Consider the following 20,437-nt stretch of genomic DNA (forward strand, 5'->3'; position numbering starts at 1 on the left):
CCAGTCAGTATATTACCACCAGTCAGTATATTACTACCAGTCAGTATATTACTACCAGCCAGTATATTACCACCAGTATATTACCACCAGTCAGTATATTACCACCAGTATATTACTACCAGTCAGTATATTACTACCAGTCAGTATATTACCACCAGTCAGTATATTACTACCAGTCAGTATATTACCACCAGTCAGTATATTACTACCAGTCAGTATATTACTACCAGTCAGTATATTACTACCAGTCAGTATATTACCACCAGTCAGTATATTACTACCAGTCAGTATATTACTACCAGTCAGTATATTACCACCAGTCAGTATATTACTACCAGTCAGTATATTACTACCAGTCAGTATATTACTACCAGTCAGTATATTACCACCAGTCAGTATATTACTACCAGTCAGTATATTACTATCAGTATATTACTACCAGTATATTACTACCAGTATATTACCACCAGTCAGTATATTACCACCAGTCAGTATATTACCACCAGTCAGTATATTACCACCAGTCAGTATATTACTACCAGTCAGTATATTACTACCAGTATATTACTACCAGTCAGTATATTACTACCAGTCAGTATATTACTACCAGTATATTACCATCAGTCAGTATATTACCACCAGTCAGTATATTACCACCAGTCAGTATATTACTACCAGTCAGTATATTACTACCAGTCAGTATATTACCACCAGTATATTACCACCAGTCAGTATATTACCACCAGTATATTACTACCAGTCAGTATATTACCACCAGTATATTACCACCAGTCAGTATATTACTACCAGTATATTACTACCAGTCAGTATATTACTACCAGTCAGTATATTACTACCAGTCAGTATATTACCACCAGTCAGTATATTACTACCAGTCAGTATATTACTATCAGTATATTACTACCAGTATATTACTACCAGTATATTACCACCAGTCAGTATATTACCACCAGTCAGTATATTACCACCAGTCAGTATATTACCACCAGTCAGTATATTACTACCAGTCAGTATATTACTACCAGCCAGTATATTACCACCAGTATATTACCACCAGTCAGTGTATTACCACCAGTATATTACTACCAGTCAGTATATTACTACCAGTCAGTATATTACTACCAGTCAGTATATTACCACCAGTCAGTATATTACTACCAGTCAGTATATTACTACCAGTCAGTATATTACTACCAGTCAGTATATTACTACCAGTCAGTATATTACCACCAGTATATTACTACCAGTCAGTATATTACTACCAGTCAGTATATTACTACCAGTCAGTATATTACTACCAGTCAGTATATTACTACCAGTCAGTATATTACCACCAGTCAGTATATTACCACCAGTCAGTATATTACCACCAGTCAGTATATTACCACCAGTATATTACTACCAGTCAGTATATTACTACCAGTCAGTATATTACTACCAGTCAGTATATTACTACCAGTCAGTATATTACTACCAGTATATTACCACCAGTCAGTATATTACCACCAGTCAGTATATTACCACCAGTCAGTATATTACTACCAGTCAGTATATTACTACCAGTCAGTTTATTACCACCAGTATATTACCACCAGTCAGTATATTACCACCAGTCACCAGTCAGTATATTACTACCAGTCAGTATATTACTACCAGTCAGTATATTACTACCAGTCAGTATATTACCACCAGTCAGTATATTACTACCAGTCAGTATATTACCACCAGTCAGTATATTACCACCAGTCAGTATATTACTACCAGTCAGTATATTACTACCAGTCAGTATATTACCACCAGTCAGTATATTACTACCAGTATATTACCACCAGTCAGTATATTACCACCAGTCAGTATATTACCACCAGTATATTACCACCAGTATATTACCACCAGTCAGTATATTACCACCAGTATATTACTACCAGTCAGTATATTACCACCAGTCAGTATATTACCACCAGTATATTACTACCAGTCAGTATATTACTACCAGTCAGTATATTACTACCAGTCAGTATATTACCACCAGTCAGTATATTACCACCAGTCAGTATATTACCACCAGTATATTACCACCAGTATATTACCACCAGTCAGTATATTACCACCAGTATATTACTACCAGTCAGTATATTACCACCAGTCAGTATATTACCACCAGTATATTACTACCAGTCAGTATATTACCACCAGTCAGTATATTACCACCAGTATATTACTACCAGTCAGTATATTACTACCAGTCAGTATATTACTACCAGTCAGTATATTACCACCAGTCAGTATATTACTACCAGTCAGTATATTACCACCAGTCAGTATATTACCACCAGTCAGTATATTACTACCAGTCAGTATATTACTACCAGTCAGTATATTACCACCAGTCAGTATATTACTACCAGTCAGTATATTACTACCAGTCAGTATATTACCACCAGTCAGTATATTACTACCAGTCAGTATATTACTACCAGTCAGTATATTACTACCAGTCAGTATATTACCACCAGTCAGTATATTACCACCAGTCAGTATATTACCACCAGTCAGTATATTACCACCAGTCAGTATATTACTACCAGTCAGTATATTACCACCAGTATATTACCACCAGTCAGTATATTACCACCAGTCAGTTTATTACCACCAGTCAGTATATTACCACCAGTATATTACCACCAGTCAGTATATTACTACCAGTCAGTATATTACTACCAGTCAGTATATTACCACCAGTCAGTATATTACTACCAGTCAGTATATTACTACCAGTCAGTATATTACCACCAGTCAGTATATTACTACCAGTCAGTATATTTACCAGTCAGTATATTACCAGTCAGTATATTACTACCAGTATATTACTACCAGTATATTACTACCAGTCAGTATATTACTACCAGTCAGTATATTACCACCAGTCAGTATATTACCACCAGTCAGTATATTACTACCAGTATATTACTACCAGTCAGTATATTACTACCAGTCAGTATATTACTACCAGTCAGTATATTACCACCAGTATATTACTACCAGTATATTACCACCAGTCAGTATATTACCACCAGTCAGTATATTACCACCAGTCAGTATATTACTACCAGTCAGTATATTACTACCAGTCAGTATATTACCACCAGTATATTACCACCAGTCAGTATATTACCACCAGTATATTACTACCAGTCAGTATATTACCACCAGTATATTACCACCAGTCAGTATATTACCACCAGTATATTACTACCAGTCAGTATATTACTACCAGTCAGTATATTACTACCAGTCAGTATATTACCACCAGTCAGTATATTACTACCAGTCAGTATATTACTACCAGTCAGTATATTACTACCAGTCAGTATATTACCACCAGTATATTACTACCAGTCAGTATATTACTACCAGTCAGTATATTACTACCAGTCAGTATATTACTACCAGTCAGTATATTACCACCAGTCAGTATATTACCACCATTCAGTATATTACTACCAGTATATTACTACCAGTCAGTATATTACTACCAGTCAGTATATTACTACCAGTCAGTATATTACTACCAGTATATTACCACCAGTCAGTATATTACCACCAGTCAGTATATTACCACCAGTCAGTATATTACTACCAGTCAGTATATTACTACCAGTCAGTATATTACCACCAGTATATTACCACCAGTCAGTATATTACCACCAGTATATTACCACCAGTCAGTATATTACTACCAGTATATTACTACCAGTCAGTATATTACTACCAGTCAGTATATTACTACCAGTCAGTATATTACCACCAGTCAGTATATTACTACCAGTCAGTATATTACCACCAGTCAGTATATTACCACCAGTCAGTATATTACTACCAGTCAGTATATTACTACCAGTCAGTATATTACCACCAGTCAGTATATTACTACCAGTCAGTATATTACTACCAGTCAGTATATTACCACCAGTCAGTATATTACTACCAGTCAGTATATTACTACCAGTCAGTATATTACTACCAGTCAGTACCAGGCCAGTATATTACCACCAGTCAGTATATTACTACCAGTCAGTATATTACTATCAGTATATTACTACCAGTATATTACTACCAGTATATTACCACCAGTCAGTATATTACCACCAGTCAGTATATTACCACCAGTCAGTATATTACCACCAGTCAGTATATTACTACCAGTCAGTATATTACTACCAGTATATTACTACCAGTCAGTATATTACTACCAGTCAGTATATTACTACCAGTCAGTATATTACACCAGTCAGTATATTACCACCAGTCAGTATATTACCACCAGTCAGTATATTACTACCAGTCAGTATATTACCACCAGTCAGTATATTACCACCAGTCAGTATATTACCACCAGTCAGTATATTACCAGTCAGTATATTACTACCAGTCAGTATATTACCAGTCAGTATATTACCACCAGTCAGTATATTACTACCAGTATATTACCACCAGTCAGTATATTACCACCATTCAGTATATTACTACCAGTCAGTATATTACTACCAGTCAGTATATTACTACCAGTATATTACCACCAGTCAGTATATTACCACCAGTCAGTATATTACCACCAGTCAGTATATTACTACCAGTCAGTATATTACTACCAGTCAGTATATTACCACCAGTATATTACCACCAGTCAGTATATTACCACCAGTATATTACTACCAGTCAGTATATTACTACCAGTATATTACTACCAGTCAGTATATTACTACCAGTCAGTATATTACTACCAGTCAGTATATTACCACCAGTCAGTATATTACTACCAGTCAGTATATTACCACCAGTCAGTATATTACCACCAGTCAGTATATTACTACCAGTCAGTATATTACTACCAGTCAGTATATTACCACCAGTCAGTATATTACTACCAGTCAGTATATTACTACCAGTCAGTATATTACCACCAGTCAGTATATTACTACCAGTCAGTATATTACTACCAGTCAGTATATTACTACCAGTCAGTATATTACCACCAGTCAGTATATTACCACCAGTCAGTATATTACTACCAGTCAGTATATTACTACCAGTATATTACTACCAGTATATTACCACCAGTCAGTATATTACCACCAGTCAGTATATTACCACCAGTCAGTATATTACCACCAGTCAGTATATTACTACCAGTCAGTATATTACTACCAGTATATTACTACCAGTCAGTATATTACTACCAGTCAGTATATTACTACCAGTATATTACCACCAGTCAGTATATTACCACCAGTCAGTATATTACCACCAGTCAGTATATTACTACCAGTCAGTATATTACTACCAGTCAGTATATTACCACCAGTATATTACCACCAGTCAGTATATTACCACCAGTATATTACTACCAGTCAGTATATTACCACCAGTATATTACCACCAGTCAGTATATTACTACCAGTATATTACTACCAGTCAGTATATTACTACCAGTCAGTATATTACTACCAGTCAGTATATTACCACCAGTCAGTATATTACTACCAGTCAGTATATTACTATCAGTATATTACTACCAGTATATTACTACCAGTATATTACCACCAGTCAGTATATTACCACCAGTCAGTATATTACCACCAGTCAGTATATTACCACCAGTCAGTATATTACTACCAGTCAGTATATTACTACCAGCCAGTATATTACCACCAGTATATTACCACCAGTCAGTGTATTACCACCAGTATATTACTACCAGTCAGTATATTACTACCAGTCAGTATATTACCACCAGTCAGTATATTACTACCAGTCAGTATATTACCACCAGTCAGTATATTACCACCAGTCAGTATATTACTACCAGTCAGTATATTACTACCAGTCAGTATATTACCACCAGTCAGTATATTACTACCAGTCAGTATATTACTACCAGTCAGTATATTACTACCAGTCAGTATATTACCACCAGTCAGTATATTACTACCAGTCAGTATATTACTACCAGTCAGTATATTACTACCAGTCAGTATATTACCACCAGTCAGTATATTACTACCAGTCAGTATATTACTATCAGTATATTACTACCAGTATATTACTACCAGTATATTACCACCAGTCAGTATATTACCACCAGTCAGTATATTACCACCAGTCAGTATATTACCACCAGTCAGTATATTACTACCAGTCAGTATATTACTACCAGTATATTACTACCAGTCAGTATATTACTACCAGTCAGTATATTACTACCAGTATATTACCATCAGTCAGTATATTACCACCAGTCAGTATATTACCACCAGTCAGTATATTACTACCAGTCAGTATATTACTACCAGTCAGTATATTACCACCAGTATATTACCACCAGTCAGTATATTACCACCAGTCAGTATATTACTACCAGTCAGTATATTACTACCAGTCAGTATATTACCACCAGTCAGTATATTACCACCAGTATATTACTACCAGTCAGTATATTACTACCAGTCAGTATATTACCACCAGTCAGGGGATTACTACCAGTCAGTATATTACCACCAGTCAGTATTACTACCAGTCAGTATATTACTACCAGTATATTACTTCCAGTCAGTATATTACTACCAGTATATTACCACCAGTCAGTATATTACCACCAGTCAGTATATTACCACCAGTATATTACCACCAGTCAGTATATTACTACCAGTCAGTATATTACTACCAGTCAGTATATTACCACCAGTATATTACCACCAGTCAGTATATTACCACCAGTATATTACTACCAGTCAGTATATTACTACCAGTCAGTATATTACTACCAGTCAGTATATTACCACCAGTCAGTATATTACTACCAGTCAGTATATTACTACCAGTCAGTATATTACTACCAGTCAGTATATTACTACCAGTCAGTATATTACCACCAGTCAGTATATTACCACCAGTCAGTATATTACCACCAGTCAGTATATTACTACCAGTCAGTATATTACTACCAGTCAGTATATTACCACCAGTCAGTATATTACCACCAGTCAGTATATTACCACCATTCAGTATATTACTACCAGTATATTACTACCAGTCAGTATATTACTACCAGTCAGTATATTACTACCAGTCAGTATATTACTACCAGTCAGTATATTACTACCAGTATATTACCACCAGTCAGTATATTACCACCAGTCAGTATATTACCACCAGTCAGTATATTACTACCAGTCAGTATATTACTACCAGTCAGTTTATTACCACCAGTATATTACCACCAGTCAGTATATTACCACCAGTCAGTATATTACTACCAGTATATTACTACCAGTCAGTATATTACTACCAGTCAGTATATTACTACCAGTCAGTATATTACCACCAGTCAGTATATTACTACCAGTCAGTATATTACCACCAGTCAGTATATTACCACCAGTCAGTATATTACTACCAGTCAGTATATTACTACCAGTCAGTATATTACCACCAGTCAGTATATTACTACCAGTATATTACCACCAGTCAGTATATTACCACCAGTCAGTATATTACCACCAGTATATTACCACCAGTATATTACCACCAGTCAGTATATTACCACCAGTATATTACTACCAGTCAGTATATTACCACCAGTCAGTATATTACCACCAGTATATTACTACCAGTCAGTATATTACTACCAGTCAGTATATTACTACCAGTCAGTATATTACCACCAGTCAGTATATTACCACCAGTCAGTATATTACCACCAGTATATTACCACCAGTATATTACCACCAGTCAGTATATTACTACCAGTCAGTATATTACTACCAGTCAGTATATTACCACCAGTCAGTATATTACCACCAGTATATTACTACCAGTCAGTATATTACCACCAGTCAGTATATTACCACCAGTATATTACTACCAGTCAGTATATTACTACCAGTCAGTATATTACTACCAGTCAGTATATTACTACCAGTCAGTATATTACTACCAGTCAGTATATTACCACCAGTCAGTATATTACCACCAGTCAGTATATTACTACCAGTCAGTATATTACTACCAGTCAGTATATTACCACCAGTCAGTATATTACTACCAGTCAGTATATTACTACCAGTCAGTATATTACCACCAGTCAGTATATTACTACCAGTCAGTATATTACTACCAGTCAGTATATTACCACCAGTCAGTATATTACCACCAGTCAGTATATTACCACCAGTCAGTATATTACCACCAGTCAGTATATTACCACCAGTCAGTATATTACTACCAGTCAGTATATTACCACCAGTATATTACCACCAGTCAGTATATTACCACCAGTCAGTTTATTACCACCAGTCAGTATATTACCACCAGTATATTACTACCAGTCAGTATATTACTACCAGTCAGTATATTACCACCAGTCAGTATATTACTACCAGTCAGTATATTACCACCAGTCAGTATATTACTACCAGTCAGTATATTACCACCAGTATATTACTACCAGTCAGTATATTACTACCAGTCAGTATATTACCACCAGTATATTACTACCAGTCAGTATATTACTACCAGTCAGTATATTACTACCAGTCAGTATATTACCACCAGTCAGTATATTACCACCAGTCAGTATATTACTACCAGTCAGTATATTACTACCAGTCAGTATATTACTACCAGTCAGTATATTACTACCAGTCAGTATATTACTACCAGTCAGTATATTACACCAGTCAGTATATTACCACCAGTCAGTATATTACCAGTCAGTACCAGTCAGTATATTACTACCAGTCAGTATATTACCACCAGTATATTACCACCAGTCAGTATATTACCACCAGTATATTACCACCAGTCAGTATATTACTACCAGTATATTACTACCAGTCAGTATATTACTACCAGTCAGTATATTACTACCAGTCAGTATATTACCACCAGTCAGTATATTACTACCAGTCAGTATATTACCACCAGTCAGTATATTACCACCAGTCAGTATATTACTACCAGTCAGTATATTACAGTATATTACCAGTCAGTATATTACCACCAGTCAGTATATTACTACCAGTCAGTATATTACTACCAGTCAGTATATTACTACCAGTCAGTATATTACTACCAGTCAGTATATTACACCAGTAGTATATTACCACCAGTCAGTATATTACTACCAGTCAGTCAGTATATTACCACCAGTATATTACTACCAGTATATTACCACCAGTCAGTATATTACCACCAGTCAGTATATTACCACCAGTCAGTATATTACCACCAGTCAGTATATTACTACCAGTCAGTATATTACTACCAGTCAGTATATTATTACCAGTCAGTATATTACTACCAGTCAGTATATTACTACCAGTCAGTATATTACTACCAGTCAGTATATTACCACCAGTCAGTATATTACCACCAGTCAGTATATTACTACCAGTCAGTATATTACTACCAGTCAGTATATTACCACCAGTATATTACCACCAGTCAGTATATTACCACCAGTATATTACTACCAGTCAGTATATTACCACCAGTATATTACCACCAGTCAGTATATTACTACCAGTATATTACCACCAGTCAGTATATTACCACCAGTCAGTATATTACCAGTCAGTATATTACTACCAGTCAGTATATTACTACCAGTCAGTATATTACCACCAGTCAGTATATTACCACCAGTCAGTATATTACTACCAGTCAGTATATTACTACCAGTCAGTATATTACCAGTCAGTATATTACCACCAGTCAGTATATTACCACCAGTATATTACTACCAGTCAGTATATTACCAGTCAGTATATTACCACCAGTCAGTATATTACTACCAGTATATTACTACCAGTCAGTATATTACTACCAGTCAGTATATTACTACCAGTCAGTATATTACCACCAGTCAGTATATTACTACCAGTCAGTATATTACCACCAGTCAGTATATTACCACCAGTCAGTATATTACTACCAGTCAGTATATTACTACCAGTCAGTATATTACCACCAGTCAGTATATTACTACCAGTCAGTATATTACTACCAGTCAGTATATTACTACCAGTCAGTATATTACCACCAGTCAGTATATTTACCAGTCAGTATATTATACCAGTCAGTATATTACTACCAGTATATTACTACCAGTCAGTATATTACTACCAGTCAGTATATTACCACCAGTCAGTATATTACCACCAGTCAGTATATTACCAGTCAGTATATTACCACCAGTCAGTATATTACTACCAGTCAGTATATTACTACCAGTCAGTATATTACTACCAGTCAGTATATTACTACCAGTCAGTATATTACCACCAGTCAGTATATTACCACCAGTCAGTATATTACCACCAGTCAGTATATTACACCAGTCAGTATATTACCAGTCAGTATATTACTACCAGTCAGTATATTACTACCAGTCAGTATATTACTACCAGTCAGTATATTACCACCAGTCAGTATATTACCACCAGTCAGTATATTACCACCAGTCAGTATATTACTACCAGTCAGTATATTACTACCAGTCAGTATATTACTACCAGTCAGTATATTACCACCAGTCAGTATATTACCACCAGTCAGTATATTACTACCAGTCAGTATATTACCACCAGTCAGTATATTACTACCAGTATATTACCACCAGTCAGTATATTACCACCAGTCAGTATATTACCACCAGTATATTACCACCAGTCAGTATATTACCACCAGTCAGTATATTACCACCAGTCAGTATATTACTACCAGTCAGTATATTACCACCAGTCAGTATATTACCACCAGTCAGTATATTACTACCAGTCAGTATATTACTACCAGTCAGTATATTACTACCAGTCAGTATATTACCACCAGTCAGTATATTACCACCAGTCAGTATATTACCACCAGTATATTACCACCAGTATATTACCACCAGTCAGTATATTACCACCAGTATATTACTACCAGTCAGTATATTACCACCAGTCAGTATATTACCACCAGTATATTACTACCAGTCAGTATATTACCACCAGTCAGTATATTACCACCAGTAGTATTACCACCAGTCAGTATATTACTACCAGTCAGTATATTACCACCAGTCAGTATATTACCACCAGTCAGTATATTACTACCAGTCAGTATATTACTACCAGTCAGTATATTACCACCAGTCAGTATATTACTACCAGTCAGTATATTACTACCAGTCAGTATATTACTACCAGTCAGTATATTTACAGTATATTACTACCAGTCAGTATATTACTACCAGTCAGTATATTACCACCAGTCAGTATATTACCACCAGTCAGTATATTACTACCAGTCAGTATATTACCACCAGTCAGTATATTACCACCAGTCAGTATATTACCACCAGTCAGTATATTACCACCAGTCAGTATATTACTACCAGTCAGTATATTACTACCAGTCAGTATATTACCACCAGTCAGTATATTACCACCAGTATATTACTACCAGTCAGTATATTACCACCAGTCAGTATATTACTACCAGTCAGTATATTACCACCAGTCAGTATATTACCACCAGTCAGTATATTACTACCAGTCAGTATATTACCACCAGTCAGTATATTACCACCAGTCAGTATATTACTACCAGTCAGTATATTACCACCAGTATATTACCACCAGTCAGTATATTACTACCAGTCAGTATATTACCAGTCAGTATATTACCACCAGTCAGTATATTACCACCAGTATATTACCACCAGTATATTACTACCAGTCAGTATATTACTACCAGTCAGTATATTACCACCAGTCAGTATATTACCACCAGTCAGTATATTACCACCAGTATATTACCACCAGTCAGTATATTACCACCAGTCAGTATATTACTACCAGTATATTACTACCAGTCAGTATATTACCACCAGTCAGTATATTACCACCAGTCAGTATATTACTACCAGTCAGTATATTACCACCAGTCAGTATATTACTACCAGTCAGTATATTACTACCAGTCAGTATATTACTACCAGTCAGTATATTACTACCAGTCAGTATATTACCACCAGTATATTACCACCAGTCAGTATATTACTACCAGTCAGTATATTACTACCAGTCAGTATATTACCACCAGTCAGTATATTACTACCAGTCAGTATATTACTACCAGTCAGTATATTACCACCAGTCAGTATATTACCACCAGTATATTACTACCAGTCAGTATATTACCACCAGTCAGTATATTACTACCAGTCAGTATATTACTACCAGTCAGTATATTACCACCAGTCAGTATATTCAGTATATTACTACCAGTCAGTATATTACTACCAGTATATTACCACCAGTCAGTATATTACCACCAGTATATTCAGTATATTACTACCAGTCAGTATATTACACCAGTCAGTATATTACCAGTCAGTATATTACCACCAGTCAGTATATTACCACCAGTATATTACCACCAGTCAGTATATTACCACCAGTCAGTATATTACTACCAGTATATTACTACCAGTCAGTATATTACTACCAGTCAGTATATTACCACCAGTCAGTATATTACCACCAGTATATTACTACCAGTCAGTATATTACCACCAGTCAGTATATTACTACCAGTCAGTATATTACCACCAGTCAGTATATTACCACCAGTATATTACTACCAGTCAGTATATTACCACCAGTCAGTATATTACCACCAGTCAGTATATTACTACCAGTCAGTATATTACCACCAGTATATTACCACCAGTATATTACTACCAGTCAGTATATTACTACCAGTATATTACCACCAGTCAGTATATTACCACCAGTATATTACCACCAGTATATTACTACCAGTCAGTATATTACTACCAGTCAGTATATTACCACCAGTCAGTATATTACCACCAGTCAGTATATTACCACCAGTATATTACCACCAGTCAGTATATTACCACCAGTCAGTATATTACTACCAGTATATTACTACCAGTCAGTATATTACCACCAGTCAGTATATTACCACCAGTCAGTATATTACTACCAGTCAGTATATTACCACCAGTCAGTATATTACTACCAGTCAGTATATTACTACCAGTCAGTATATTACTACCAGTCAGTATATTACTACCAGTCAGTATATTACCACCAGTATATTACCACCAGTCAGTATATTACTACCAGTCAGTATATTACTACCAGTCAGTATATTACCACCAGTCAGTATATTACCACCAGTCAGTATATTACTACCAGTCAGTATATTACCACCAGTCAGTATATTACCACCAGTATATTACTACCAGTCAGTATATTACCACCAGTCAGTATATTACCACCAGTCAGTATATTACTACCAGTCAGTATATTACCACCAGTATATTACCAGTCAGTATATTACTACCAGTCAGTATATTACTACCAGTATATTACCACCAGTCAGTATATTACCACCAGTATATTACCACCAGTATATTACTACCAGTCAGTATATTACTACCAGTCAGTATATTACCACCAGTCAGTATATTACCACCAGTATATTACCACCAGTCAGTATATTACCACCAGTCAGTATATTACTACCAGTATATTACTACCAGTCAGTATATTACCACCAGTCAGTATATTACCACCAGTCAGTATATTACTACCAGTCAGTATATTACTACCAGTCAGTATATTACTACCAGTCAGTATATTACTACCAGTCAGTATATTACCACCAGTATATTACCACCAGTCAGTATATTACCACCAGTCAGTATATTACTACCAGTATATTACTACCAGTCAGTATATTACCACCAGTCAGTATATTACCACCAGTCAGTATATTACTACCAGTCAGTATATTACTACCAGTCAGTATATTACTACCAGTCAGTATATTACCACCAGTATATTACCACCAGTCAGTATATTACTACCAGTCAGTATATTACTACCAGTCAGTATATTACCACCAGTATATTACCACCAGTCAGTATATTACCACCAGTCAGTATATTACTACCAGTCAGTATATTACTACCAGTCAGTATATTACTACCAGTCAGTATATTACCAGTATATTACTAGTATATTACCACCAGTCAGTATATTACTACCAGTCAGTATATTACTACCAGTCAGTATATTACCACCAGTATATTACCACCAGTCAGTATATTACCACCAGTCAGTATATTACCACCAGTCAGTATATTACTACCAGTATATTACTACCAGTCAGTATATTACCACCAGTCAGTATATTACTACCAGTCAGTATATTACCACCAGTCAGTATATTACCACCAGTCAGTATATTACCACCAGTATATTACTACCAGTCAGTATATTACCACCAGTCAGTATATTACTACCAGTCAGTATATTACCACCAGTCAGTATATTACCACCAGTCAGTATATTACCACCAGTCAGTATATTACCACCAGTATATTACTACCAGTCAGTATATTACCACCAGTCAGTATATTACCACCAGTCAGTATATTACCACCAGTATATTACTACCAGTCAGTATATTACTACCAGTCAGTATATTACTACCAGTCAGTATATTACCACCAGTATATTACTACCAGTCAGTATATTACTACCAGTCAGTATATTACTACCAGTCAGTATATTACCACCAGTCAGTATATTACCACCAGTCAGTATATTACTACCAGTCAGTATATTACCACCAGTCAGTATATTACCACCAGTATATTACTACCAGTCAGTATATTACCACCAGTCAGTATATTACCACCAGTCAGTATATTACCACCAGTATATTACTACCAGTCAGTATATTACTACCAGTCAGTATATTACTACCAGTCAGTATATTACCACCAGTATATTACTACCAGTCAGTATATTACTACCAGTCAGTATATTACTACCAGTCAGTATATTACCACCAGTCAGTATATTACTACCAGTCAGTATATTACCACCAGTATATTACCACCAGTATATTACTACCAGTCAGTATATTACTACCAGTATATTACCACCAGTCAGTATATTACCACCAGTATATTACCACCAGTATATTACTACCAGTCAGTATATTACTACCAGTCAGTATATTACCACCAGTCAGTATATTACCACCAGTCAGTATATTACTACCAGTCAGTATATTACTACCAGTCAGTATATTACTACCAGTCAGTATATTACCACCAGTATATTACCACCAGTCAGTATATTACTACCAGTCAGTATATTACTACCAGTCAGTATATTACTACCAGTCAGTATATTACCACCAGTATATTACCACCAGTCAGTATATTACCACCAGTCAGTATATTACCACCAGTCAGTATATTACCACCAGTCAGTATATTACCACCAGTATATTACTACCAGTCAGTATATTACCACCAGTCAGTATATTACCACCAGTCAGTATATTACCACCAGTCAGTATATTACCACCAGTCAGTATATTACCATCAGTATATTACTACCAGTCAGTATATTACCACCAGTCAGTATATTACTACCAGTCAGTATATTACCACCAGTCAGTATATTACCACCAGTCAGTATATTACCACCAGTCAGTATATTACTACCAGTCAGTATATTACTACCAGTCAGTATATTACCACCAGTCAGTATATTACCACCAGTCAGTATATTACCACCAGTCAGTATATTACTACCAGTCAGTATATTACCACCAGTATATTACCACCAGTCAGTATATTACCACCAGTATATTACTACCAGTCAGTATATTACCACCAGTCAGTATATTACCACCAGTATATTACCACCAGTCAGTATATTACTACCAGTCAGTATATTACCACCAGTCAGTATATTACCACCAGTCAGTATATTACCACCAGTCAGAATATTATCACCAGTCAGTATATTACCACCAGTATATTACTACCAGTCAGTATATTACCACCAGTCAGTATATTATCACCAGTCAGTATATTACCACCAGTATATTACTACCAGTCAGTATATTACCACCAGTCAGTATATTACCACCAGTCAGTATATTATCACCAGTCAGTATATTACTACCAGTCAGTATATTACTACCAGTCAGTATATTACCACCAGTCAGTATATTACCACCAGTCAGTATATTACCACCAGTCAGTATATTACCACCAGTCAGTATATTACCACCAGTCAGTATATTACTACCAGTCAGTATATTACTACCAGTCAGTATATTACCACCAGTATATTACTACCAGTCAGTATATTATCACCAGTCAGTATTATTACCAGTCAGTATATTACTACCAGTCAGTATATTACACCAGTCAGTATATTACTACCAGTCAGTATATTACTACCAGTCAGTATATTACTACCAGTCAGTATATTACTACCAGTCAGTATATTACCACCAGTCAGTATATTACTACCAGTCAGTATATTACTACCAGTCAGTATATTACCACCAGTCAGTATATTACCACCAGTCAGTATATTACTACCAGTCAGTATATTACTACCAGTCAGTATATTACCACCAGTCAGTATATTACCACCAGTCAGTATATTACCACCAGTCAGTATATTACCACCAGTCAGTATATTACCACCAGTATATTACTACCAGTCAGTATATTACTACCAGTCAGTATATTACTACCAGTCAGTATATTACTACCAGTCAGTATATTACTACCAGTCAGTATATCACCACCAGTCAGTATATTACCACCAGTATATTACCACCAGTCAGTATATTACCAGTCAGTATATTACTACCAGTCAGTATATTACTACCAGTCAGTATATTACCACCAGTCAGTATATTACCACCAGTCAGTATATTACTACCAGTCAGTATATTACCACCAGTATATTACCACCAGTCAGTATATTACTACCAGTCAGTATATTACCACCAGTATATTACCACCAGTCAGTTGGTCAGTTGAGGTAGTATGTACATGAAGTAACTCTGACCTCTGTCCTTCTCCAGTGTGCTCTGATCTGCTGAAGGAACATGGATGTGTCTGGGGGCCAGCAGCAGTATGGAGGATCTAAGAAGAGGGTGAAGATCCACCCCAATTCCGTCACAGTGAAATACGCCACCCACTTCCCCCAGCCTGGAGACGAGTGTTACGACGATGCTCCGTCCTTTGAGGACTTTGATTTGTTTGCGAAGGCCAGCCCTACCAAGAGACTGGTGACAGACGGTAGTAGGAAGACCATGGAGCCCCCCAGGACGCTATGGGGAGGGGTGGAGCCCCAGAGCCGGGACAAGGGGGTCGGGGGGCAGCTGGCTAGCTTCGGGGAGGCCAACGTTCTGGCGTCCCGGGTCACCTGGATGGCGTTGTTCGGGGCAGCGGTGGCTCACGGCTGCGTTGCTCTGATCACACGGCTGGCGGCGGACCGCTCCAAAGTGCCGTCCCTGGAGCTGATCTTCATCCGGTCTGTGATCCAGGTCCTGTCCATCACAGTGGTGTTTTATAACCAGGAGGAACCCTTCGGCCCGAAGGGGTACCGCCTCCGGCTCTTCTTCTATGGTGTCTGCAACGTCATCTCCATCACCTGCGCCTACACCGCCTTCGCCATCGTGCCGCCCAGCAACGGTACCATCATGTGGCGCGCAACCACCACGGTGTTCAGCGGCGTGATGGCCTTCCTGTTGTTAGACGAGAGGCTGGGCTACACGGACGTGGTGACTGTGGTGGGCAGCGTGTTCGGCCTGTGTCTCGTCATGATCCCCAATGTGGCCGACGAGGAGAAGTCTCGCCTCACCTTCTGGAAGGAGGCGTTCGGCTACACCATGACGGTGATGGCCGGCCTCACCGGAGCCCTGTCCATGATCGTCTACCGGGCCATCAAGGAGCGCGTCAGCATGTGGACAGCCCTGTTCACGTTCGGCTGGACGGGCACGGTGTGGGGCGCCTCCACCATGTTCGTTATGCAGGAGCCGATCATCCCCCTGGATGGGGAGACGTGGGGCTACCTCACGGGGATCTGTATCTGTTCCACCGTGGCGTTCCTGGGGGTCTACTACGCCCTCAACAAGTTCCACCCCGCCCTGGTGAGCACCGTGCAGCACCTGGAGATAGTGGTGGCCATGTTGCTTCAGCTCATGGTGCTGCGCATGGTCCCCTCCATCTACGACGTCATCGGGGGGCTGGTCATCATGGCCAGTGTGTTTACTCTAATGGGAGTGAAGCTGTACAGGGTCAGCCGGGCTGTACGGCAGGACTACCAGGAGATACTGAACTCACCCATCAAATAGAGTCTGGAGTTCTGATTCAGGATCCGTTTGGCCCTATAGACCATAATGCATAAGATTACATGGACAGGGGTGAAACAGATTGTAGACCTCCACTTCTACTCTCTCTATATATTTAGAATTGTGGTGGTCATTATCTTGGCGGAGTGTCAATGTCTTTGCTAAAGTTCTATTTTGTCTGTGAAAAGATATTCTACGATGAAACGGTGTGTTCTGATAGCTTTGATTTCATGTCAACTGAAGAAAAATAAGAAGAAGAAGAAGAAGATGAAGAAGAAGAAGATGAAGAGTGTCAAAGTAACATGTGTTGTTTAGATTGTATGATACGTTCTGTACCTTAACTTTACAGCGTAAATATCAGAGATATTTCTGCTAGATGACCAGCATCTAAATAAGATACTAGATACTACTGCTGCTGACAGTGTGTTAACAGAGCCGTGTTGACAAGGTGATAAACATCTTCCTTTGTTTCCTGCATAAGGGTGTATCTTTTATCTCACACTATCACAGTGTCTGCTACGCAGAACCCATTGGTTAAAATACACTCATGTTTATTTATTAATAGTGAAGGAAAGAAAAAAAACACAGGCTGCGTTTCAGAATGTCATAAATGAACTTCTGTTGAAAATGAAAACACTAGTCTAAATCAAATACTACAGAAGGTATATACTACAGATTGTATATACTACAGAAGGTATATACTACAGATTGTATATACTACAGAAGGTATATACTACAGATTGTATATACTACAGAAGGTTTATACTACAGAAGGTATATACTACAGATTGTATATACTACAGATTGTATATACTACAGATTGTATATACTACAGAAGGTTTATACTACAGAAGGTATATACTACAGATTGTATATACTACAGATTGTATATACTACAGAAGGTATATACTACAGAAGGTATATACTACAGATTGTATACAACAGTTTGTATATCCTACAGAAGGTATATACTACAGATTGTATATACTACAGATTGTATATACTACAGAAGGTATATACTACAGATTGTATATACTACAGATTGTATATACTACAGAAGGTATATACTACAGAAGGTATATACTACAGATTGTATATACTACATATTGTATATACTACAGAAGGTATATACTACAGAAGGTATATACTACAGATTGTATATACTACAGAAGGTATATACTACAAAAGGTATATACTACAGATTGTATATACTACAGAAGGTATATACTACAGAAGGTATATACTACAGAAGGTATATACTACAGATTGTATATACTACAGAAGGTATATGCTACAGAAGGTATATACTACAGATTGTATATACTACAGATTGTATATACTACAGAAGGTATATACTACAGACGGTATATACTAGAGAAGGTATATACTACAGAAAGTATATACTACAGAAGGTATATACTACAGAAGGTTTATACTACAGAAGGTATATACTACAGAAGGTATATACTACAGAAGGTATATACTACAGATTGTATATACTACAGAAGGTATATGCTACAGAAGGTATATACTACAGATTGTATATACTACAGAAGGTATATACTACAGTAGGTATATACTACAGCTTGTATATACTACAGATTGTATATACTACAGAAGGTATATACTACAGAAGGTATATACTACAGATTGTATATACTACAGAAGGTATATACTACAGATTGTATATACTACAGATTGTATACACTACAGAAGGTATATACTACAGATTGTATATACTACAGAAGGTATATGCTACAGAAGGTATATACTACAGATTGTATATACTACAGAAGGTATATACTACAGAAGGTATATACTACAGATTGTATATACTACAGATTGTATACACTACAGAAGGTATATACTACAGATTGTATATACTACAGAAGGTATATACTACAGATTGTATATACTACAGAATGTATATACTACAGACGGTATATACTAGAGAAGGTATATACTACAGAAAGTATATACTACAGAAGGTATATACTACAGAAGGTATATACTACAGAAGGTATATACTACAGATTGTACATACTACAGAAGGTATATGCTACAGAAGGTATATACTACAGATTGTATATACTACAGAAGGTATATACTACAGAAGGTATATACTACAGCTTGTATATACTACAGATTGTATATA

General features: G+C 36.6%; 1 protein-coding gene across 1 annotated transcript; it reads left to right on the plus strand.

Moving 5' to 3' along the window:
- Positions 1-17,015: 17,015 nt before the first annotated feature.
- On the plus strand, positions 17,016-18,716 carry LOC135563874 (solute carrier family 35 member G2-like). The gene has a single exon (XM_065007720.1). It carries the CDS (start codon positions 17,035-17,037, stop codon positions 18,283-18,285), a length of 1,251 nt encoding a protein of 416 aa, XP_064863792.1. The 5' UTR covers positions 17,016-17,034; the 3' UTR covers positions 18,286-18,716.
- Positions 18,717-20,437: the final 1,721 nt, after the last annotated feature.

This window comes from Oncorhynchus nerka, linkage group LG22 (assembly GCF_034236695.1).
Source record: "Oncorhynchus nerka isolate Pitt River linkage group LG22, Oner_Uvic_2.0, whole genome shotgun sequence".
Lineage (NCBI taxonomy): Eukaryota > Metazoa > Chordata > Actinopteri > Salmoniformes > Salmonidae > Oncorhynchus > Oncorhynchus nerka.

What these genes read in the sequence shown, in the direction of transcription:
- LOC135563874 (XM_065007720.1), top strand. Translation starts at nt 17,035, where the DNA reads ATGGATGTGTCTGGGGGCCAGCAGCAGTATGGAGGATCTAAGAAGAGG.